The 26,001-nt window shown below is 40.0% G+C and overlaps 1 protein-coding gene across 2 annotated transcripts in view; it reads right to left on the bottom strand.

Moving 5' to 3' along the window:
• Window positions 1-26,001, bottom strand: part of ADAMTS18 (ADAM metallopeptidase with thrombospondin type 1 motif 18) — a 79,176-nt gene that overhangs the window by 27,607 nt on the left and 25,568 nt on the right. For both annotated transcript variants that reach the window (XM_068202532.1, XM_068202531.1), the window contains exons 4-15: window positions 23,246-23,528; window positions 19,412-19,611; window positions 18,609-18,692; window positions 17,600-17,759; window positions 16,973-17,078; window positions 13,743-13,880; window positions 12,137-12,290; window positions 11,012-11,107; window positions 9,830-9,978; window positions 2,573-2,745; window positions 550-680; window positions 286-409 (exon numbers count right to left, since the gene is read on the bottom strand). In XM_068202532.1, the coding sequence (XP_068058633.1) occupies window positions 286-409; window positions 550-680; window positions 2,573-2,745; window positions 9,830-9,978; window positions 11,012-11,107; window positions 12,137-12,290; window positions 13,743-13,880; window positions 16,973-17,078; window positions 17,600-17,759; window positions 18,609-18,692; window positions 19,412-19,611; window positions 23,246-23,528 (1,798 nt within the window). The remainder of the gene's footprint in view (window positions 1-285; window positions 410-549; window positions 681-2,572; window positions 2,746-9,829; window positions 9,979-11,011; window positions 11,108-12,136; window positions 12,291-13,742; window positions 13,881-16,972; window positions 17,079-17,599; window positions 17,760-18,608; window positions 18,693-19,411; window positions 19,612-23,245; window positions 23,529-26,001) is intronic.

Below are 26,001 nucleotides of genomic sequence, written 5' to 3'. Positions count from 1 at the left end.
TTTTACTTGTCTGAATCCTAAAATCTCTTTTAAGAGGATTCACATGTGTAAAGGGAAAATGTGGCTTAAGAAACAAGAGAATTGTTTAACTGACCAAGACACACGCTCACAGCCTTCTTGTTACCAAGAAACAGGAGAAATGTGAACTCTCCTCTCACTCTCCCTGTGATTTTCTGCTCACATCTGGAACCTCAGCCACTGCCTGAATGAGCAAGGAGTCATATATATTGCATGGGGACACAGCAGAGCAGAGAATTGATGATCATGGGGAACAGTTTTCCTTACCATTAGCTTTGTGCTGGGTCAAGTATTGGCCTTTAAAGAACTTGCACGTTGAATTATCTCCTTTACAAACTCCACAAGCATCCAACACAGCTTTCGAACCAAGTCCATGATCACACCCTACTTGCTGCAACCAAAAGGCACAAGTGAAGGACTCAGACAAAAGGGAATTTGAAGAAACAGCTGCATTTTCCCTAAAGGAGTCAATTGCCCACTATTAAAAAATAAATAGATATTAGGATTGTAAGAAACTTATTTTTATCTTACTTCACATATTCCATCAATACAAACATCATAATTATTTGGAGAACACAGAGTTCCATCCTTCACTTTGCTGGACATTGCAAAGAAAAAGTCAAAGTCTTCAGCTGTGCAATACAATTTACATCTGTCTTGCTCTGGGGAGAAAACAAACACAAAAGACAAGGAAGTATTAGGAGACCTGCACTGTTAAAGAGATAAAAAGCATCTTGGCTGTTGTTTCTTCTTGTATTCTAGAAGATAAGCTACAAGGATGAACTGTGCATGATGACAACTTAGGACACCAGAATGTAGCTAAATAGAAATATAGCTAAATAAAGCAGTTTATATGATGCTTTTTTAAAAGCACACGTGAGTTTGCTTGTCCACACAAAGAATTGAAAATTCAAACTCAGTGTAAAAGCATTGCCTTAGCCTTGCTGCTGCACCCTGCTTTCAGTTCCACTGCCTCGCAGGCTCAAATTTCATTTTTATTAAAATAAATGGGAGACTGCAATAATTTTATCTGAAGTTTACTTAAAATTTGGGAAAGAGATAACATGGCACAAATGATCAGTTCTGCTGAACTGAAAGCTAGAACTGCAGCCAGACTTCCCCTCACAGAAGTATTTTTCCTCCAACAAATCCCAACCATTGTCAAATTTCTCCTTACACACGGGTGATGTGTTATGTTTATAAAGGGTTGATGAATTCTGCACAGACAAAACCAGTCATGAAATTATAAATATTATCACAACTGCTGAAATGCAGAGTTTTAATACAAATTGAAGTGCAGCAAATAAAACAGTTTTTAAGAACATGAAATTTGATTCAAAAGAGAATCCTTTTATTGTTACATCAGTAGCTGGATTTCCAGTAGTCCCTTCTACACGAGTAAAGATTCTGTGGCAATTTTGAAAACCAGATTATGTTTCCAGGACGATAAATGTAGATCTTGGGGGAACTTTTACAAAGCAGCTGAGAGGAAGGATGGGCATTTTCAACTTCAGAATCACTTGGGGACATCTTGCTTTTGAAAATTACGCCCCTTGTCCCTAAATTTAAGCCTCTTTTACTAAACATAGCTCCTCCCCGTAAAACCAATATAGGCCACCTTAATTTCTATTAAACAGGATGTATTTTTTGCCCTATTATATAACATCCACTGCTGCATGCTGTGAAACCATATTACTTCTTTCCTCTGTTCACACTGGCCTGTTAGGATATTTTTAAATACCCATGAAAATATCCACAAAGACTTTTGAAGAAAATATTATCATGCTATGAATTAATGTACGTGCATGTATATATTTAATTATACACATTATCATCAAAAGCAAATTTATTCATGTGCTAAACAAAGCAGCTATGATGTGAGAAAATTCAGACACATTTATTCAAGTAGAGTTTTCAAACCGGAGAAAAGATTTGTTTTAGCTGATAAAAGTGAATACTGATTCAAAATGTTTGCAAAGTTAAGATGCATAAAATAAAAATAAACTCACTTGTGCAAAATAACAGAAATAGTTATTGAGACCTGAACTTGATAAAGATCTCTTAGTAAAAGATGACCTTAAAAAATGTATGCCAGTATATTGTTTGCATTTCCACTTCTCATGGGACCATACCAGCAGAAAAGTCAAAAGGTTGATTTACTGTTACATTTCAAAATCTGAGAACATTCCAAAAGAAGGATGATTCTGGTAGTGTTATTGTGGAAGCTTACATTTCCCATGCTGAAAATTCCATGGAAATTGTTTTGCTTGGGTTTCAGACTCAGCAATATGGAATATAAAATGAGAGAGAGAGGGGCGGCAACAGCCGGGGAGTCACGGTGAGGACAAGGACTCGAATTCCCAGCCCAAATCAATCCTGCATGTCCCTGCAGGCAGGATCACACAGCAGCCTGGCTCCAGCTCTGCCAGAAAGCAAACACATCTCACCCAGAGCCAGCGAGCTATATCTGCTCCCATGGGGTGATGCTCACCCAGAGCACACGGGTGGAGCAGCGCTCAGAGCTCCCTGTCCCTGACAGCAGGGCCACTCTCACCTTCCACTTTGGTGTAGGGCTTCCACTTGTAGAACCAGCCCCGGAAGGGTTTGCTGTTGTACTCTGCACACTGCAGGGCTCGGAAGTCCAGGCTGCCTGCTGGGCAAGGCTGCTTATTGCAAAGCTGATACACACGGCTGGAACCTTGGCAGAACTTCCCACCGTACTGAGGCCTACAGAGAAAAGAGAAAAAGATGATTTTGCAAAGTCTCCCTTTTGTGTGACTGGCACGTTACACGTGTGTGAGAATACAGGGAACGGGACAGACATTCTGCCTTGGGAGATCAGTGTTTCTTATAAGGGCCATTAATTTTCATGGTTCCTAAGACCAAGCAAAGCAGTTGACATGAGTTATCTACTTGGATCGCTGCAGACTCAGCAAAGATGCAACCATCTAGAGGTGAGTCATGTTTGCACTAATTTAAATTTATAGGGCTATTTGGTACTGGCCGGGTTCAACCTTGTTATACAGCTATTTTTACTCGGCTGTAACCAAGGAATGAACATGTGCAAAGAATTACCTATCACAATTAGAGTTAATAAAGGATAACATAACACTGATCAAACAAAAAAAGAATGAATGATTACATTTGCTTGTTCATTTATTTTGTAAATCATTTGGAAAAAATGTGCTTTTAAATAGTCAGAGGAAACAGGGACTGTGCATAGTTGTCCTGCTTTAGGAAAGTGCTGGAATTCCGAGGTAATTTTAAACATGTCACATCCACTTCAGCAAACCTCACCTGGGCATTTCCCTTCATCTTGGCCAGAATGGAAAAAGCATATTCTATTACTTTGCTCATACCTCACATTATCAGATTTTTTTTAACCATTTGGTCTGTGCACAGATGTTGTAAAACAATGTAAAATGCAAGAGTTGCTCTTTTGAACTTAGCAATTCACTGATGTCATTTGTGCAGTTTCACAATGCTCAGATACACATCTGCAAGCACTGAGCCAAGTCTTCAAAACAACAAATTCTAAGAACTCTTTGTTGTATTATACATTTCCAGCATCAAGCGAAAAGAAATGTACCAATGCTACACTTGCACTTATTTGTATAATGACTTTTTTAAAAATTAGGGAACTTACATACTTGAAGGGCAAGATATAAACTTTGAGTGGACGGCTTTGCCCATATTATACACACATTAAGGAAAAAACCCAGATTAATATAAAAGATACTCAATAACAGTAATATATTAACTAAAAGCAAAAAATTTAAAATTCTAAGAGTATAGAATGTGTAATTGAAACATATTGTTTGTTGAAACCCCTAAACACTATGCTCTAACTATTCCCCACATCCATGGATCCCATGCAACTCCTGACTTGCTCATGCCCGGAGTAGCATGGAGACAGCTCTGTGCAACATGGAGGAGAAAATCCAGGTGCTTTTTCTGTTTGCTGTGTTATCAGTTTTAACTCCCATATGTCTAACCCTCTAACCAAGCTGGGACTTGCCTTTTTTATGTTTTACTTACACAATATCTGCCTTTTCCAGAATTCTGGGCTGCAAAACAGTCTTTCAGAGAAAGAGATGGAAACCCACCTGTTACTGCATTTAGAACTGGGTTAAATCACCAGTGAAATGTGCTGTGGAAAAAACCACAACAACTTCCACTGATTTTTCCTGAGGTCACCTGCCAGCTACACTGATACTGGGTAAAATGGTCTTAAAGGTCTTAAAGTCAAATTTTCTGTCCTAGTTGATGGCAATACAGCCTGTGAAGGGCAGGGAAAATATGGAACATCAGTGAAATCAGGGAGTGTTTATGTTGACTTTGTGCAATTGGTGAGAGCTTTGAGTTAAGGCAGCCAAACTGTTGGGTGCTGACTCAATTCCCTACAGACTTTCTTTACAGCTTCAGCACATGGAGGATTTTTGACCTCCTTCAATGCCAGAGAATGAATCTGCTTTAGTGTAAGGAAAAGAAGCAACTGCCTTCCAAATAAATGCCACCAAATAAGCAATACAATAGAATTATTTATGGCTAGATCGTGATTTCCAGCTGCACTCTTGCATTTAAGGATGGGATAAAATTCCTCCAAACTAAGAAAGCTCTCCTCAGGCCATCAGGTTAGAGATGCCACCTATAAGTGGGCATGAGACCGAGGGGTGTATTTAACCATGGACAGTATTTCTCAGGTTATCCATGACCGTGAGATGTGTGCTGAGATCAAGCAGGCCAAGCGGGTGAAGCCCCTGTGGTATGGTGGGTGGTGGTCCAAGTGCAGGTATGGGGAGGCCTGGCAGATTGACTATATCACGCTGCCCCAGACACACCAAGGCAAGCGCTACATGCTCACAACGGTGGAAGCCACCATGGGATGGTTGGAAACCTACCTTATGCCTCATGCTACGGCCCATAACACCATCCTGGGCCTTGAAAAGCAGGTCCTTTGGAGGCATGGTACCCCTGAGAGGATTGAGTCTGACAACGGGACTCATTTCAAGAACAGCCTTATCAACACCTGGGCTAGGGAACATGGCATTGAGTGGGTGTACCATATCCCTTACCATGCACCAGCTGCAGGCAGAGTGGAGAGGTACAATGGACTGCTAAAAACCACCTTGAAAGCATTGGATGGGGGATCTTTCAAAAACTGGGAGCAGCATCTGGCAAAAGCCACCTGGTTAGTTAACACCCGAGGATCTAGCAACCGAGTGGGCCCTGCCCAGTCTGAGCCTTTGCATATAGCAGATGGAGGCAAAGTCCCAGTGGTACATGTCAGAGGTTTGTTAGGGAAGACAGCGTGGATCAATTCTGCCTTGAGTACAGACAAACCCATTCGTGGGGTTGTCTTTGCAGGCTGCACATGGTGGATAATGCAGAAAGATGGAAGAACACGATGTGTACCTCAGGAAGATCTGATTGTTGGGTGAGAACTACATGTAAATATCACTGTTTGCTGAATGTCACTGCCATTGTCTTTGTATAGCTGTGTATTGGATGTGTTTGTAGAGTTAGAATATATATATTAGTTTTAGTAGTAAGCTGACGATATGGGGATAAGGAGTGGAATGTCCTAGGGTGACTGTATGATGCTTTTATCCCCAATCGTCTGTTCTGTTTATGTTGAATTATAAATTTTGCATCTTTAAGACTTGTTCCAGGAGTGAAGGGGGGGAGAAGAAGCGCGGAGTTTGTTTCCAGAAACTGCACTCACTCCTCCACATTCCTGCTGCTGGACTGTGTTGTCTGCGGACAGACAGACAGCGAGACAGAGCTCTCCTTTGCTTTTTAGTTAGTTTTAGCTAGCTGAGGCAAAGAAGTTCCCTGGACTGTGGCTTTTCCTTTTCTTTGGACCTGCTCAAACCTGCTCTGGATTGAACACCAAGAAGAGCACCAGCAGCTCACACCTGTGGCCCAGCGGGCCGGGCCTGGGCCGCGACATTTCCAGCGCTGGAGGGACTGATCAGAGACTGAGTGAGCTGAGCTGCAACCCATGGAGGGGACTTTCCGAGTTTGTCCCTCTTTTGGAGCAGCAAGAAGTTTCATTGTTTAATATTGTTTAGGTTTTCTTGTTTAATAGACTTTTTTTTCCACTTTTCTCCAAGAAGGTGTTTTTTCCCAAACCGGTTGGGGGAGGGGGTGATTGAATCTGCTTCCTAGAGGAACCCCTTTGGGGGTTCTCTCCCAGATTTGCCCTGAACCAGGACAGCTCTGAAAGAGGCATTCTGTTTCCCAGCTCCATGACAGCATTTTAATATTACAGTACGTTACCATTACTGAAACTGTTGGCTTGAGAGTGATGGAAACTTCCCCACCTTCATTTTTACCAAGATGTCAGTAGGAGTTAGGTAATTCACAGGAAAAGAGATGGAGATCTACAGATGCAAATTTCTGTGGAAATACTATTATCCGCACTGAGAAAATCATGCTTTTCTTGAGGATGCTTGTAACACCAGTAGATTTGGGGTGGACTGCTTCCAGAAGCTGTTGGTGTATCCACACTTAAAGTGGAATACTCTGCATGAAAGACATTCCAGTATTTCTGTAGTGGTACAGTTCCCCCAGTACAGACACAGTCTAAAGCTTTCACCCCTCTGTGACCCCCTCCAGAACTGATATAAACAGGTTGACCTGCATGAGGTTTTGCTGAGGATAATTGGAAAAGGGAGAAAATTGGTGAGAAAGGCCAACAAGAAAGTCTCCAAAGATAGATTTGGAAAAGGAGTCTGAGTGCAAACAGGTAAGTACTCCACTCCATATAAGACTCAAATACAAAAATACTACAAGAATAGCTTAAATTAATTCTGGAGTAGCCTTTTAAGAGTAGATTTCCTAAACCACGATCTTCACTGCAACACAACACAGAGTGAGAAATCCTGAAATTCATGTGATCAAGGTAAGTATTTAATGCAATACCAAATCAATTAAGATTCTGAAATTCTGGACTCTGAATTTTCACTCTTTGTTATCATTAAATTTCATGTAAGAACGCTTCTGCTCATCCTGTGGCCATATTATGATAGTATCACAAAGCTTTATTATTCTGCACGAATCTGAATGCCGTTCACAGTCTTTGTTTTTTAGAAGTATTTTAAGTGGCATCATTAATTTGCATCAGTTTACATCTCAAATTTTCTGTAATCACTTTCTGTAATCATTTTCTGTAATCATAACATACAGATGTTATACACAAAAGATTTTTAAAAGTGTGTTCAAGCCGTTTTGATTCAGTCTTTTGACTGCACACATGCCTACAACTCCATTCTGCTCTGCTGAACAATGCACTATTGTGAGGCGTAGGATGCAGTCCCACAGATATGATTCAGGTATTAATTTAAATCTCTCGGGCACTCTTCGGGTTCTTTCCCAGCTAAACTATTAAATTATGCAATCAATTTCTATCTTGGAAAAGTACCTCAACTGTAAAGTGCTGTGGTGTATGAAAACCAGACCCATGAAATTACACTGTGACAATTTACAGGAACATAATGATTTTAGCAAATCTGCCCAGCTCTGTGGACTGCAGGTGATCCCCACGGGCGTTTGTCAGTGAGAATTTGCACACAGCTCCAGTGGGAATTCCAAAGCCATGCCCAGAGCTGTTTGGGTGTGGTCACAAGGGCTGCCTGAAAATTGGCTAGAGGAAACAAATTGAATCGGTTTGACATTATTTGCAAGAGGAGGATTTCACAAACTCACACAGGTAACAAGATTCTCACACACAACAGCCTGATGCTGTATTCTTCACTTGCCCTTAAATTTCTGGTAAGGTGGGTCACCCTTAAATTCACCAGAAACTGAGACATTTCACTCAATGTTCATAAGAAGTCAATAATTTTGATTTCATTTTAGAGTCTAGTCAGTTCTTCACAGATTCACACCCCATGTTCTAATCTAATATACAGAAATGACAAATTCTTTGTAATTTTCAAAATTTTGCTATCCAAAATCATCTATCAAGCTTTTGAACAAAACAATCATTAGCTCCTAGACAAACCTGGATTAGGAAAAGTGACATAAATATATCACATATAAAATAACATACATATATGTACCAAAATATATAAACATTTGAAATATGTTTCAGAAATTCAGAAATAAAGAAATCATTATTCTGAATTGCTGTGTATTTTTAGAGGTTAACAATGAACAGGGACTAGTCCTTAAATCATTCTGTGTGGTGTAGCATTGAAAATAGATTATATTACTTTTCTTCTGATTCCACATTCATACAAAATGCTGTGATAGCAAATACAGCTACCTGGACATTTGTGCACTGTTGTGTGGCTTATTTATACTCCTGTCATTCCATCAATGTAATATTCCATCAATTCTCTCATCATTCTGAGAGAGAATTATACCATCTTCTCTTTGCCCTAACTGGATTACCACTAATACAATGGAATTAAATCTAGTGAAAACATGATCCAGCTCTGGTACCAAGTATGACTTGGTTACATCAAATCTTACTTCATTAGAACAGAGAGTTCACTCCGAAGGAAAGTTCCAAATGCTACAGCAGCTGACACACTTCACGTTAAAGAGATTCTCTCTGAAGACCCCAGAAATCGTTATCAATCACACCAGTGCACCAAACGAAACCATTTCCACTGGACATTCTCCTGTCACACAAGGAGAGCAAGGGGGAGCTTATGCAGAAATGCAAAGAACAATGTGCAGCCATACACATTCAGCACGAAAAGCAGGGACCAAAGCAGGAAGACCAAAATATACACATATGGCCTCTGAGACCCTGCATTCTTGTGCTAAACTGCTTAACAAAGGAAAACATCCAAGTGATTTTATTTATGAAAATGAACTGAGAAACAGCAAAAAAGGTTGACAAAACGCTCTGCTACAGATCTGCAAAAATTGGCTTGGCTGAGGGTAATAAAGACTATTTTAACTAACTCACATTCTCCTATAACATAGTATATGAAGCATGGATATTATACTGCAGCACTGTATAGTAGATGTGAGGCTTCTTTACAGCCTCATATAAACTGTGTCATATTTTCTCTTTTTTTTATTACTGCAGTTTAAATGCTGCTTTTACTGTGTGCAATGAGGAATACATGTGTCTATGCCTGCTGAATTTGTGTATGAAATAAAACAGGGAAATCCTTTTTTTTTTTGTAAGTTGTGGTGGGTTGAGCACTTGGGAAAGATGCTGGTCAGTTAACACTTTAAATCTACTTTTAAGTACTTACCATTATGAATAGTGTTTACAGACATAAGATATTAATTAGAGGTAAATTAAAAAAAATGTGGCATGAGTTAGCACACAGTTGCAGGGTTCAGCAACTTTCGTTTGACTCATGAATGAATGCAAAGAACACGACAGACATGCAAAGACATCTGTCCTTATCATCCTGGATAATAAGATCTCAGTAGAAGTCTTAATAGCTTTTAAGATCTTTTTCTCCTGCTCTCTGTTAGGTATAAAAATGTCTGTATGGTGCTTCCTCAAATGTAAAATTTAAAAGTGTAAAATATAAAAATGTCTGTACAGTGCTTCCTTACTTCTGCAGGTATTTGATAAACTGTAGCATCCCAAAATAAATGAAGCAAGTTGGGCTGGAGATGTTGAGGTACTCCAGCAGTCTGCAGCCAGCCTCTGCTTTCTGGTGACAGGACATAGAACTGTCTTCCTCCCACAGACTGCTCATACTGGGCATGGCAGAAAGCCCTACAAACATTTCCACACACACTGTTTCCCTGCAGAAATGGACCGTGCTCATTTTCTGTCCTAGTAACATGAATAGCATAAAAATACTACCTTTCCATATCTATGTCTTACTTTGGATTATTGCAGTGTCTTTCTTGATAGGTGACCCCCCCTCCACAGGTGCGAGTGCACTCGGACCACTCGGACCAGGCAGACCACTGGCCATGGACAGGCTTGGGCCCGTGGTCACCGTACCGGACACACTGTCCTCTGCGACACCACTGCAAAACAGGGACAGAAAACACAGTTAGCAGCACCCAGGAGATGCAAAAAAGAAAAAAAAAAAAAAAAAACAAAACACATGTAATAGCTCCAGTGCTTGATCCTAACCCGGTCACCCACTGAACTCAATGAACAGCTTGCAGCAAGACGAGGATTCTGGAGTGGCACATTGATCCATACAGTGACATAGATAAGTAATGTTCTAATATTTGTCCAAGTTTTGAGTTGAAGATCCCTGAGGAAGCAAATTCTGAAAACTGTTATCTTGAAGAGTGCTCTTTTGCCTTACTCTTCCCCCCAAAAATCCATGTTACTTTATGGCCCTGTGCTGCAGAGCCTCAACACTTCCTGTGGAATTTACACACAGAATTCTCCTAGAATTCTGCTAACATGTCTTCCTTTTATGATTCAGTTAGGAAATACTGCATAAAGAGAAAAAGCAAAATAGAACATTTGTCAGTAACTTGAAAAGCAAAACAATGTTCTGCTAGAAGAAACCTTATAGGTAAATAAAATATTTTGCATGACTACAGATGAGAGTAAATTAGAAGGTTCAACTCAAATAAATGCAAAAAAATGAGGGTAAATACAAACAAAGAAGATGAGTGTAAATTAGAAGGTTTGACTCAAACAAATAAGCTGTTTTAGTGGTGATCTCTGATGAAAATATGGCCTTAGTCTGTACAGTAATTAGTATGGCTTAAGGTATGCTCATATCAGAGTGGAATTAGAAGCATTGACCTAACTCCTGTTATAATTCATGTATTTTCTTAGTGATTTAGATTTGCCAGAGATATCTGATCCTACAGCTCCTTGGGAGGGGCTCCAGGCCCTGCCATCAGACAGGTACCACTGGGAGGCCACATCCTGAGTATGCACCACAGTGGAATCATTTACAAAGCAATCTCAAAGCCCAGGATGGCAAATCTGGAGGGATCTGGCTAAAACTGGTTTTGATGGGAGCTTGTATTTGACCAAACAGAGTCTAAACTCAAGCTAGGATGACAATATTTTATTTATAAAACAACTTACCATACTTATCCCACAAGCTGTTCCTTCTGCTGCAGGCATGAACTTTGTCTCACACCTGTGACCCACTTTGTGACACCAAAGGGATTTGCAGATATCCTGAAAAGGAAACAGTACTTGCTACAGTGCTCATAATTTCCATTATTTCCTGGTATTTTAAAAGAACAATCAATGAAATGTGCTTTTGCTACCTTAAAAGAGGTATAAATAAACTTTTCTGAATTTGGAAAAGCCTGGGTTAAAGTTTCCTAGCAGAGATGTACCCTGTATATTGCCTTCTTGTTTATGCACCATTTCACAATATATTTCTTAAAATTATATTGAGTGTGAGATTATAATAGAACACAAATAAAGTGTTAAAAAGTTCATGGCTAAAATTTCATCGTGTCTGCAGGGACTATAATACTATGAAGAGACAAGATTTTTCTAAACCACAGAAGATATCTGGAAAGGCAGTCTGTGCACAGTGCCGTTCACTCCCTCTTCCTTGTCTATTAGCTGTGGAAGAAACACAGCTGCCACCACTTGAATAATGTGGTTAGTATATAATAAATCAAAATACTCCAGGATAATAACAGGAGTAAAAGAAATTACCATACTTTTTTTTCAGAATGAGCACTCCAGCTTATTTTAAAAAATGCCTTCTCTGAAGAGACCAGTAAGGAGTGTAACAGTCATTAAAACAATAGGTTAATCTAAATTAATCATTCATCATGAAGTCAAGAGTATAAGTTACATTCACTGCTCTAAAATAACCCCATAGATCTCTCCCAGACTTTCTGCTGTCAGAAAAGTAAAACACAAGAAACTGAGTCCTTCTTACCCCACACAAGCTTTGATCAAAACTCTACTGCCTGCTAATTTCCCTTAGCACAGCAGGCAAGGGCTCATGGCTCATGTGGATTCAAGTGCCCTCCTTATGACTCCTGGAAGGAACACATTTCCTTCTGAAACTCCCCTGGGACTGGGATATTCCTCAGAAGAGGCCAGTACCTTCAAAGCAAATTGCCAAGCCAGATAAGGCAGAGAAACAGCCCAGGCCTCTGAAGAGCCCTGTACTTGTCCTTTTTCAGTGTACTGCAGTTCTCTCACGCCATTGTGACTTCTCAAAAGTGCATCGACAGGTACCTTTACAAAGCTGAGGTTGCACAGTTTTGCTTTCATTCCAAATTGCCATTTGCACTGCGTATCAGCATCATAGATCTGCCCTGGCAGTTTGTCAGGGTATTTATACTGTCCTGTTTGCTTAGGTTCATCAATCAGGCAGGCAGCTTGAGCTGTGCTGTAATGAGAAAGCAAATCAATCATGACTATGATCTTGACATCAAAATATTTGCATTTGCTACAGACCAGCACAAATACATAATAAGGTATACAGTACCTTTAACTAGTTTTAGAGATATGCTCTGAAACAAGAATATCTGTGTGCAGGAACCAAAAGTTCTTGACATCTTGTTGGTAGCCTGACCTGCAAAGTTTTAAGGAATTTCCAAGCTTTGGGACTGTTGTGACAACAAGAAGGAATGATGACAAATTCCTTGCCTCCCTGTATTCCTGGATAACCAAGAGCGAGCTGACCTCCTCTGCTTCTTTCCCTTCAGTGGATTCCCAAATCAGGAGCCAGCAGAAGCAGCAGGCACAGAGTCCCGTTGCAGCATTTGCCCTGTGTGGAGCTGCCAGGAGGCTGTTGCAGGGTGTGTGCTTTGGGCTGTGCAGAGCACAGCTCCCAGCTCCACCTTTTCCCCTTCGTTTCTGCCTGAGAACCCCTGAGCACAGAAGGTCACTCCATGCTGGATTTGCCTCCCAAGTGTCAGGCTCTGGGACCATATGGCAGGATGGAGGGCTCATGTGACTTTTTAGCTTGCAATTTGCTTCTGTACACAAAATATATTGCATCACTGCAGCATGAAAAAAACCCAGAACTCCATTACCTTTTCTGGCTGCTACTCAAAGATATTGACTGGGAATTCAAGGAGGACCAGATCCACATACCTACCGAGGTGCCTGCTTCTCACTCTAAGGAATTAACATCTGAAATGCCTGCGCTGCTCTTGCTCAAAATACCTCCTTCATATTTTTTAGTATTTCTGTATAGTCTACCCATCAATAAGGGAAAAAATAATACAAAAAAAAGGGAAAGATTAATGTAATCACGAATTAAACAGTGATTGAAGAACAGTTCCTCTAAAGGCATCACTGAGTAATGACAACACACTGGGAAAAAAAAAAAAAACGGACAACCTTCCCTTTCTCCTTTTTTGTTTCTCCCAGAAACAGGATGTGAAAAATGTAAAATGGCCCTTACTCGTGACATGAGCTAGATCAAGAGAGAAACTCCAGTGAGAAAGGCCACTGATGTTAATTTACATTTTGTAATGACTTTGGTACCACTGTGTCTGCCCTCTTTTGTGTACGCTTCCTACTCATTCTCTAAGAAACCCAGCTGCTGACAGGAATGCCTGGGAAAGAATGATATACCAGTCATTACTGCATGGTATTCCTGGAGGGTGAAACTCATGCTTTTGAAACAAGGCAGGACAAAAAAGCCCTTCCAGGCCACACCACCTCAATGCTGCAGCAGCCTGAGCATGTGGGCTCACACACTGCAAGGGTTTGAGCACATTTTAAAGGAGGAGAATTTCACACTTCAGTAATTTTTATGCTGTTCAAGAATTCAAGCCCAGTTACTAAAACTGCATTCCCTGGCACTGGCCCAGATTTACATCTGACCTACCTGAGAAATTTGTTGAGATACTGCCTGCTGCACACAGACCAAGAAAACACTCCATTGTTTCCAGTAAGTGTGGGAGACATAATATTTCCCTCAGCTTTTCTACAAGCATTTCCTTCTCCATCATGAATCATCCCAAAGCTGAAAAGAGAACCAGGTGGGAGAGAGAAAGTCTAGATTAAACAGAAGCCAGACAAAATTTGGGGGAAAAGAAACACTTTCTGGGTAACAGCTCTATGCTTGAACTCCATAGGGAAGGTGGAGTTCATCCCTTTCATTCCAAAGGGATGAAAACTTATGCACCATACAAATTAGCATTGGTATAAGTTCCAATTAGCAGCATTTTTTGTCATCACATACTGATGGGAAAGCATGGTCAGGTTCCAAGGAAGAGCCACACTGGTGCTGCACAGGGAGCCAGCGACAGGACACTGCACAGAGGAGCTGCAGCCTGTGCCCAAGGTTTCCCAGTTTACCCATTTCTCAGCCCCAGAGAAGAACAGTTCCATGGTGAGGTGGATGGACATCATGGATTTTGTGTTCACCACACTTGGCCTTTCCTAGGGATCTGTCAGCTTAAAACCTGCAAAGCAGTGTGAGCCTGTCTCTGCCCAGGGACAATGCCTGCGAACAGGAATGTTGTGGAGATCACAATCCAGGGAAACACCACCCATAGGAATGTACTTTACACACCATAACTGCCTTCCTGATTAGAGGGAAGAGCTACAGAGCTCCATTTGTAGCAAAGGAAATGGGTGTGAATGAATAGAATACAGAAGTATGAATATAAAAATATTACTATTTTTCTAATTCTGGCCACCAAATTGCTATATTATCTCAGGCGAATCACATTGGTTTCCTCACCTTTGTTATACAGTGTCATTTTGTCTAGACTGGAACTGTTTAATGGGAATAGTGCCTCTTACTGGGAAAACAGCCTCTTATGGGGTGTTTTGCTCAGTCTGAGCATCAAGAGGCCCTGCTTTCACTAGGAGAGGTGTTAGGATGATATAAAGAATAATAAGCAATAATAAAAAATATCACATTATAGTTACAAATTATAGGTATTTTATTGATATAATAAAGCTAATTTTTAGGGGTTTTCCTTTCCCTGTTCTGATTTTACTGACTGTACGGGACATCTGTGAATTCCAATGTGTTTGGGATAGAAATTTCATCATCTGTTACTTCAATATTGTAGAACACTGGCGACTTTATAAATGTAATCTGTGCATGTGCAGGGAATATCTCATTTACTGGACTCAAGCCTCTACTGCTATAAATCATTACAGGCTCATCAGAGTTACTGCATGTGTTGCCACCAGCTGAGGCTCCAAACTTCCTAAAATATATGGCTCTTCCTATAAATGGACAAAAAAAGTACCAATTGAGCGGGTGTTTTAGAACCCTTCATAAAATACTGTGCTCCCCTGCACTGCAGCCAGAGAATGCCCAGTTTATACCCACTGACACAACGGGCTCTGAACACCCAGAGGAACTGTTAAGTTTCAGGTAAAAACACAAACTTTAGAAAATCATTAAAATGTCTAACAAAACAGTCAAATGTCTAACCACTGAAGCTTTCAGTGGATCACAGAGTGTGATATTCCCCCCCTAAGACCTTTGGTTAATACATTCACAGTGGACCTCAGCACCTCCAAAGCTGGCACAGTTTTTTTACTTCCAAGAATCTCTGTATCACAAAAACAAACTTTTGTTGTCTTTGTTGTCTTACATCACATATTAGGTAGTCTCAGGACCATGAACATGACAAATTATCATAAAGGCATTTTGTGTCTGGCACAGGTTTTTCCCAGGAGATAAGAAGCATTTTATTAGGAGCGTGGAAGTATACCAAGGAAAGGTTGAATAATATGTGAGTCAAAGGCAGTGGTGAAAAAGGGAAAAAGGAAAAAAAAAAAAGAAAAAAAAAGAAAAAAATCCAATTCGAATCTCTCAAAGCAAATAAGAAAAAAAAAAGGGAGAACATCAAGAGACTAAATGGGATAATTCTTGAAAAATAAGCTATGGGCCTGATTCTCTCCTAATACTGATCGAAGGGCATTAAAAATGTACTGAGGTCAGTGAAACTGCATTAGTTTGACAGGAGGATCACACAATATTCATATTACATATCTGGTTCTTTGAATGCTTTGGCACAATTCCCACAGGCCTCAGTGGCAGCTGGATTACTCTTTAATTCCTTGCTTCCCTTCAGATGTACAGAAACCTGTGAAAGGGTCACTCGTGTAGACATTAGGTCATCGTGTGTACTGCAGAGCATTTCAGTGCAATGAAAACTGAATAGTCCTGATGCAGTCAGGCAGAATGGGAAGGCTTCATGCCTTGGCCAATCAGCAGAATACAGCAGAATACAGCACCACTGCTTTCCAAAGGTTTTCTGTGCATTAATGTTGCTGAAAAATAAAGATCTTTTAACTAAGCCTTGATGTTAGGTTTGTCCCACACAGAGAAACTCTGCTTCTCTACTGCCAGTGGTGAGACAGACTCCAGCTTGAACTGTGCTAAACTGGAAATCAAAACCATGCACAAAGTTGTGGAAAAGTAATTCAAAATTATTAGGAGAAAAAAGAGCAGAACAAAACCTGATCACCTTGTTTAGATTTAATTCAACAATCTGAAGAATTGCTGAAGCTCCACAAAAGATTATTACTGGTTTTGTATGAGAGACACCAGGTTCTAAGAAAATTACAGTCTTTCTACAATGGAAACCAATGGAAATCCAATGGACATAAATACAGAAAGGCAGAAACCATTACAAAGGTGGGTTTTACCCAAATCACTCATTAAACAGGTAGAGAGAACAAAGGACAGGTTCAAAATTTTTTATGAGACACTGGGTCTTCTGGGAAAAGGAGACCTCCAAGAGACCCAGAGAGATCACCTCTCCAGTGGAGCTGCAGTAACCTGCAGCAACCCCTCTCTTTTTGGAGCAACCACAGGGATACCAGAAGGGATTTGCCTACCAGAATATGGGAGCAGTGTGGGAATCTCAATGGTATTAAAGAGGACTGGCCTGTTCTGAGCCCAGCAGAACACTACTGGTGACCAGTCACCAGCTGGATGGAACCCTGTTTACCACCACTCCTTGGGCTTCCAAATGATTTACACTTAGAATGTGCCAATCCAAATGATCTATATTTAACTGATTTATATTAAATAGGCTATGTTTCCATTCACTTACATATTTGCTTACAGAAGAAGAAACTTACTTGTGTCCAGATTCATGAGCAATTGTAAAAGCCAGTCCAAGGCCTGTATCTTCGTTAATGGTGCAACTGCGGTATTTGCTGCACATGCCACTGATGGGTGCAAATCCTGAAGGAAGGAAGCAGTAAAATAGCTTGTTCATCTACAGAATTCCAAATTCACATATCATCTGCACGAATAAACCAGTTTATTTTGGCACATGGAGACACTTGTCTACTCCATCAGGTTTATCGTGGAGGAATTACAGCAGACTTTTATTTGATAATAAAGAAACTCCTATATAAAAAGTATAAATCAAACCTAACCTCTTCAACCACACTTTATTTCTAAAGATTATTCTCCCTGCAATCCACCCCCCCACGATGCCTTTACTGCTCTCCAGTTAGGGAGGAATCCCATTCAAAAAAGGCAAGCAGTCACAAAAAGAAAATAGAGTGGCTCAGAAATATTCTCAAAATCAAAAATATTCCTTGAAAAGGTGACAATCCAAAATTAATACTGTCCTGTCCTCTTCAAGAAGACTAAGAACAACACTAACAATGTGCAAAAATGGACTCTTTTATTTGAAACCAGCTCAGCTCCTGCTGTGGGCACCCCCAGGTTTCCCAGTCCGTGTTTTGGTGTCATACCTAAAGTGTCACAGGGCTCGTTCTTCCAAGAGCAGATGTCAAAGCCTGTCAGAAGGATGGCGTGGTCGTGGCGCTTCCCGTTCTTCCCAACCAGGGCAGACTGCCACTGGCAGAAGCTGTTCAGGGACTGGTCAGCGTGGTGGTTGATCAATAACCCGCCCTGCAGGGAGGGCACAGACACACAGACAAGGTGTTTCCAGCAGTGTGTGAGAAAGGAGATTGAAAGAGTTGCTTAGGGAAAAGAGAGTGAATATTTCATATTTGTTCCACATCAGCTTATGTATTCCCATGTTAACTGTCTGTGATGGCTGAGTCAGCTGAGGAGGGAATCTCTTACAACTGTAAAACAAAACTGGGCCTCTCCCCAGAAACAGATATTTCCAAAGCTGGTGGCTGGAATTAGTGTACAAATACATTTGATTCCTGAGAATTCTGAACATCAAGACATATTCAATATTGTGATTATAATGTATTGTAATTGCTGGGGAAGAAGAGTATTATCCACGTAGCTCAACCCTTCACAAGTTTCTTTTCAGCAAAAGAGATTTTTGTCTTTTTTTGTCTCAGCACCCTTGACACATGAATTGGCTCCACTCCACTTTTGTTACATGTTTTCTTCAGTTTGGGACTTCTGACTACTTACCGCTTCTGATGACCACACCTTGGAAAGCCCAGTTCAAAATTATTCCATTTATTTAAATACTTATTAAATAGATTTCTTATTCCAGCCATTTCTCCTCAAGGAAACGCTAGAAAATGTTAGGCATTATCTGACTGGAAACATTTCAATGTTTCTAAAGAATATTTATATGAAATGAAGAATTTAGAATCAAAACCCAAGAAGCAGTGAAAAGTAGAAAGTGCAATTTTGGAGATTTTGGCAGTTTTAATCTTTTTCTCACACTCTGTGCCTTAAGAAACCTCCCAACACATAACATGGGAGCACCCAATGCTCCCAATGAACAGCAGCAAATGAAGTAGCTCAGACAAAAATTCTGACACAACTTACAGGCTCTTGTTCCAACAGAAGCAGGCTCACAACAATAATGTTTATATCACTTCCAATTGTTCCATCCTTAAACAGACTAGAGACCTGCAATGATTATTGGAGAGGAAATATCAGTTGCATGCATTATCCTTTTTTAATAGATTAAACATATGTACTGAGTTATTGCCTTGGACTTCAATTTTCAGTACTAACTTATGGAGTTATATACCTTGTAGGATTAATCCAAAAGAGCTCAAACCAGAAGAATTATGCCCCAAACTGCACTTAGTCAAAAACTTGAAAACCTTCTATTGACTTTGATCTGTCCTTGGTCTCCTGGATCAAATGGAATTAAGGCCAAAGTTCACGCTCAAGTTTTGCAGTACAAAAGTAAAGAGCAAGGCTATGCAGGAAAATGTATTTCTAGTCAAATGATATCAATTTTATGGAAATGTGCTTTCTCAAATAAGTGTTTCTAGGAGACGTGAGATGAAACAGATAAAGCTTCATGATATTCAATGAAAGTTTCAACTTTAGAGTATCTGCCTATTTTGTACTACACAGGAAGTATTTTAAAATTTAACATTTTAAGTACTTTCTAATTTATTTTTTTTACTCTACAGCACTGGTGCCAGAGCTGTGATGTTTTAAAGATGCATATTTAAAAGCTCTTTGATAAAAGTACTGCATTAGATGAGGCTTGAAGAAGGGCTTGCATAAGGCGTCTCTGTTCTTTTTGTTATCAGTATTTGTCTAATAAAGATCCTACTCTGACACAACAATATTCCCCAGTCAAAAGACACTTTAGTGACACCACACCCTACCATGTTCATGACTGTTAAGATATATGTTGTTACATTTTCCTTGCCATGTTTCTCCAACATTTTTTTATCTGCCACAACAAGGGTTTCAACATTTAGACTTCCATTTTTCTGAATTTTAGCAGATGATCTTTTGAACCTCGCAGAAGTCCCATACTCATCTGAGCGAATGTAGGTCTCTTCTGTGGGTGGCTTGGGTGCATCTAAAAGGAAATAAAACTGTTTTGGAAAGAGTTCAGATCACCCATGAACAGTTTCATCAGAAAATGAAGTGTCACAGGTTTAAAGCCTTAGATTATTTTTATAGCATGTGATTTAATACTTCTGGCTAAGTTCTTCCATATTTATTAAAAAAGACCTGATTCATTCCTGAGGGAAGGACTGCTACAGGGAGAGAAGGAAATGGGAGAACCACATTCGTATTCAATAAGCAGTTTAAAATAAGGAATTAATCTAATAAAATGGTAGCATCTGTGCAAGAAATACAACAGAATTTTTAACAGAGTATCTGCATTTTTCCTGTCCTTTTGATAACTTCCTGAGGTGTTTGGCATGTGCTACTTACATAGCAGTTGGCAAAAAATTCCTTTCCACAACAGATGTCCATGGGCAGTACAGAAATCAGAAATACATACCACAAGTAAATTCCTGCCAGCCTGATACTGGGACTGACACTGGCTTTCCATGTCAAACTGCCAGTGAGATTATTCCTGCTGGGAATGTATTTATTGAGTCAGGCAACACCAAGGAGGGCTTGACAGCAGGCAGTGCACATCCCAATTCTAGGGAGCATTTTCTCCCTCTGTGCTGGTGCAGCGCAGGCAGTGCCACAGCTGGAGAGTGTTTTCTACTCCAGTTCTTCAGGGAACCAGAAATCAGGAAGAGAAATCCATCTCCCACATCCTTCAGGACTCCTCCTATCCACAGGTTCTCCTGCATAAACCTACACTGCCTTTGCATAAAGAATTAACTCAAAGGCCACTTTAACAAACTCTGTAGATAATAATGGGGAGGGTTTGAAACAGGATGTAACAAAACAAATGAGGGAACCTCAGGTAATGAAAAAAATCCTGCCTGTTCCTCATCAGAAATTTATTCCAAAGAGCTAAAACAGACCCTACTTTCTACCCTGCCAAAACGGGGAATCAAGAACACATAGAATGCACAACGGTGGTCTGCTTTCAAGAACTCGGCACTCTGACATGCATTTAACATACAAAGGACCAGGTTACGGTGATTTTCAAGTGTATCACTCATTATACACAACTGTCCTTTACTAGCTCAAAGAACTTTTCTTTTCTGGAAGCACATCAAGACAAAGGACAGGCCTCACCCAAGAGTGCTCAGTTCAAGGAACATCAGTGCCCGGGTACTCTTTTGGAGGCAATACAGCTCCAATGCTTTGGACACATATATCCATGAGCAGGGAAGTTTTGCTCTTGAAGTTACTTCATTGCTACTGATAAAACCTAAGCAGCAGCAGCAGTTTCATGCATGTTTTACTAACTACAGTCCAGTTAACTCTCATGATCTAAAAGCATTTAGGTTGTGACAAGGAGTTTAGAAGATTATTAACTGGCTTTTCTAGTGCTTACAAAGTCCCTGCACTTGAAATTTTAAAAGATGGTGTGTGGGACAAGTTATTTTTATGACACCCAAGTGGCAATGTGCTCTTCCCTCTTACTGCTCAGCAAGTTTGATTTCATTCTTAGGTTAGGATAAATTAACCCTGACTAGTCAGGGTTAATAGCAGAGGACCACCTTTTGTCAGCCTGAATTCTCCATCCCTTTGTTCATTCGAGCTGAAACTCTATTCCAGGTGACCAGATTGGATTTCAGTGAAAATTTCAAATTGATATGACTCCAGATCTCAGAATAAGATCAGGAAAACAATGTAAAAACTTAAAAAGAGAAGAAGAAGAAAAAAAAAAGGCAAAAAGAAAAAAAGTACCAAATACTCATAGAAAAAGGGTTCCCTTTACTGGGGTAATTTCTTCTGCATCCTGTATTTTCCTCTACTCAATTAAACAATGACATGTGATTTTATTTGTATTTCACTCAGTGAACATGAGATTGATTTGTTCTATAAATTAACCACGACTGGGTCTGGAAATAAGTTGTTATTTGTTAAAACTCTTTCCTTTCTCTAAAAAGGTTACAGGTATGAACTGCACCAAGTGAAAGACCACATAAGTGTGAAAAGAAAGAGTTTTGAGGGTAAGGCACCTAAATGCCATCTTGCTGAATCAGATCCTAAGAGTGTGTCTGACATCAAGTTCCTAAACAATGATGAGTAAATCACTTTTACTAAATTCATCATAGTTGGATGCTAATTGCATGTTCTTCATTTAACATAAAACCTACTTGAATATGTAGCTAAGAGCTCATAGCTGTAAGTGAAATTATTGAATAAATAGATATACATGTAGACTTACAAAAGCACAAAGTATTTTAAAGAAAAATTCAGTTTCTGTATTATGTTCCCAGAATCACTGGTTACTTCTGACCTCTCCTGTGTCTGTGACCCATTTATAAGACAAGAATAACAATAATATCTTCTCACATCCCAGGAGGTCATACGAATACAGTGTTCAAAATGCTCTCATCTATTATAGGGATAAGCACTGTGTAAAAGCTCAAGAGGACATGGATAATTCTCATTTTGAACAAGCAGTCACAGGAGGAGCAGTAAATAAAGCACAGACTCATAGTGGACAATCCAAACAAAATGGGCCAGTGTAGAGCAGGGCAGATAGAGCACCATCAGCCCTGCTCTGCAGCAGGAAAACCAGACAGGAGGGAGAGGGAGGATGTAATGAGGCAGTTTTGGATTGCAGTAGACGGCAAATGTTTACAGGTTGAATCACAGGCTTGTGCATCTGGCATTTGAGGGTTGGCTTTTAAACCTGGGGGGAAGGATTTATGAAATTTTAACAAGCCATTTGTTTTCAGGCCTCAGTCTCAGCCAGCCACATTCCCACTAACTCCTTTCTCATTCCTTCCCTTCTATTTATTTTCTCCTTCTTCCTTACACACCTTTGGAAAAGGAAGCTGCTCATTTTCTCAGAACTTCTGTAGGAAGTTGGAAGAATATAAGTGGACTCAGGCACTGTTTTCAATACTGTTTGCAGTCTTGGAAACCCTCATTAAGAAACTCAGCTCAGAAGCTGATCAGTTTTCAAAAACACTCAACTGAATGCTAAAAGTACAGATATAGGGTCCAAGGGGGCTCTAAAATGTTCTGCAATTTGAGGGCCTAACGAAGGACTCTGAATGGATCTTGGCAGGATAACATATTTCAATATATTTTTTAAGACATGGCTCCAAAATCTTATTTAAACAATTTACATGGGTGGTTCTTTTTGAAGATCTCAGTTGCTGAAAATTTCATTATCAAATGGTGAGTTCTGAAAGACATTTTCTCTATCCTCTCAGAAATTAATAATTTTGAAGCTTTTTCCTCCATCTTCAAGCCTAATTAATTTTTTATCCACAATCTAACAGAGAGAAGTTCAGGGACTTGGCATCCATCACTGTGCAGAACTGCTTACTGAAAACTATTTCAATGTAAAAAAAATCACCACTGGGATCTTTTAATCTAGACAAAGAACAAGAAAACTAAACAGTGATTCTGATGGCTTAATAAAAGAGATGATTCTATGAACTTAGAGCAAAACTCAAGTTTCTCATATGCGTTTCACGTTAGAAATACATAATTTAAAGTTATTACACCTCCATCCCAAAGGGCTGTGAAGAGATGTGAAGCACACCTCGGGACCACCGCACAGCCTGAAACAGACACTACCTCAAGAAAGGAGAGAAAGTTTCCTTACATACATTTCTTGCGACGTCCACAAAAGTGCTGCTTTTGAAACCTTCCGTGGCGGTAACCGCTGGCTCGCGCGGGATGCGCGTGGGAAGCGCGCGTTCTGCGCCGGCCAGAAGGGGAGGATTTGGGATGGGGCTGAGCTGGGGACCGGTGCACCTTCCCCTCGGCAGTCCGCTTGTACAGCACGTGCGGGTGGTGGCCGGCGGGGGACGTGTAGTTGTGCTCCCGTGCCAGCTGCTGAGGTAACGGAGAGATCAGGAACTCCATCTGCCGCGTCCTTATCAAACCTGACTGAAAAGAGAAATGGCACCACGAATTAGAGAGGAGGCTGTCAGCTCACAGCCAGTGAGTGACCTTCCTGCGAAGCCCAGACTGACCACAATGTGCACCTTGACACTGGTTAGCTACTTAATTACAGGTTATTCAAGTTATGATCTGGATATTCTTCCCATTTAAATATGCATCGTTTCCTTTTGGAGATGACAAGGTTTCCCATTCGGAAAAACACCAACCAGGAATGTTGTAGGATGGTGTAGTGGTCAAAACCATGACAGATGGGCAGCACAGCACCTTCACACAATAGCACAGATAGTTCCATATGCGATAATAACCCATTCTTCACAGTACAGGTTTGTTTGTGTGGGTGTTTGTGTACAGGATATACATAAAAAGGAAATGCTTTTGGAAAACACAACTTCTCACAAGTGCACACATCATAGAAGAATATAGCTGAATTAAGGTTCACAGCTTTTTCACAATAAGGTATTACCAAACAGGACTTAAGGGGACTCCAAGTAGAAAATGACATCACAGGTCAGCAGCCCAAAGCTGGAGCATCTGAACATGTAAGGACCATCATTCAGCAATCAACTCCCTGCAATTTAATCATAATTTAAACACAATATAAAATGTATACCCTCCTACAAGGGAAAGCTAATCAGTAAAGGCAAGTATCTGATTGTTTTCCTTCTTGGATCTCTGAAAGACACAAGTATGGGAAAACTACACTGTAGTTTTCACATAGGATCTGTGCATAAAACTGCACATGTGATGAAGTGTTTCCAGGATCAGGGCCAGGGAAATGTGGGTGGCATTGAGGAAGTATTTCTATGCAGCTCATTAATCAGTTACGATTTTATTTCATTTCTTGATTTTGTAAAACATGTTGTAATAAACACCCCTTTTTACCAAGTCAAAAACCAAAAAGAAGTTTCATCAGGTAATTCTATTACATTATATACGTAATACTAGATACAGATTTTTGGTTTGGATCAGTGAGGCTCTACCATGTGCCAACACCCTCCTGCCAAAACTGACATCCCATGAGGACTACATATCTCTTAGGCTTCAGAAAAATATGTGCAGACAAACAAATGTCAATTGCAAACCATCTTGCTGCACATCTTGAGTCCTCCAAGACCATGATTCCAACCTCCTTCCTCAAAAAAAAATCTTTGAAAATGCAGACATGTCACAGGTATCAACTCTTCCCTTCTGAAATGGATGTTGTTCTTCAGCACAACCTCCCAGGGCCTGAATGCCTTGGGTATGATAAGGAGAGCAGTTTGAATGCCTAATGTAAGCACTGTATTTTTTAGGATCTGTGGAATTTTCTATGCTTTAAGAAGTGTTTTCCAAGAGGAAAACTCAACACAGTGAAAAGCAAGTGAAAATTGAAAGTTACATATGAATCTTCACAGCTTTAACTGTTAACTAAACCAATGCAGAAACTGATTTTAAGTCTATTCCATCTGGAAAGATTTATCAAAGATCTACAGGTCCTCAACAGACTACAGTCACCCACTGCACTTCACAGAAATCCTCTTCTGTTGATCCAAATCAAAGGCAGCTTTGCAGTACTCCCCAATATAAGCACTTTTCACAGGGGCCCAATAACAGTGCTCACAAAGTCACACTGTGATCTCAGTTTTGGCAATAGAAGAGATTCCACACTATGAACTGAGAGGGTCTAATTGCCCTCTGAATAATAATAATAAAACACACAAATAATATTCTGGTACAATTTTCCGGTTTTCCTCTATTCACCATGAGTTAATAATTATGTATCTCTGCCTGTATCTACTTAACATTATAAAAGAAGGTTAAAATTGCCTCCATCAGTAAAAGACAGGTTTTAAATAATTGACAGGAATTTAACTTGCCTGTTCACTGCAATAAGTTGGCATATTTCAAATGTCAGATCACATTTGGTCATGACAAAGTACTTTCCTGTAGGGAAGATGACTAATATTTTAATCCTTATGATGTGTGTCATCACACAATTTACAAGTGGTTCTGAGAGGCAATCTTTATCTCAAAGGCACTGATAATTGGGCATGGCCAAGAGATTTTTTTTTTCAGCTGGAAAACAGAAATGTAGTGAATCTGGTTCTTATTTCCCCATTTTAAAGGTTTCCACATCTGAAATTATTCCTGTAGGATTCATTTTGTAAATGATTTGAACCATATGGAAAAAAAAGGGGGTTCTACATTTTCCTGTAAGAAACTGTCCCTGATGCACATGGTCTCAGCACCAAACATCATTTCTATATTTAACATTATAAGGGTGGATTGAGAATTCATGGTTGGGGGAGAAGAAGTGACTGAATTCTGGGCCCTGCTTGTATTTTGCTGCACCTTTACAGAGGCAATAGCTGACTGAGTGCCTTACAAATGTAGTCACTTTTTTCCAACAGAAATGACCCTAAATTTCCAATAAGACATTTTTCCTTTGGGTTTTACATCAAACTCATCCTCCAAGTTG

Source organism: Anomalospiza imberbis, chromosome 12 (genome assembly GCF_031753505.1).
Source record: "Anomalospiza imberbis isolate Cuckoo-Finch-1a 21T00152 chromosome 12, ASM3175350v1, whole genome shotgun sequence".
In the NCBI taxonomy this organism is placed as follows: Eukaryota; Metazoa; Chordata; class Aves; order Passeriformes; family Viduidae; genus Anomalospiza; species Anomalospiza imberbis.
The sequence above is the reverse complement of the archived record's forward strand: the minus strand, read 5'-3'. Positions and strand labels throughout refer to the sequence as shown.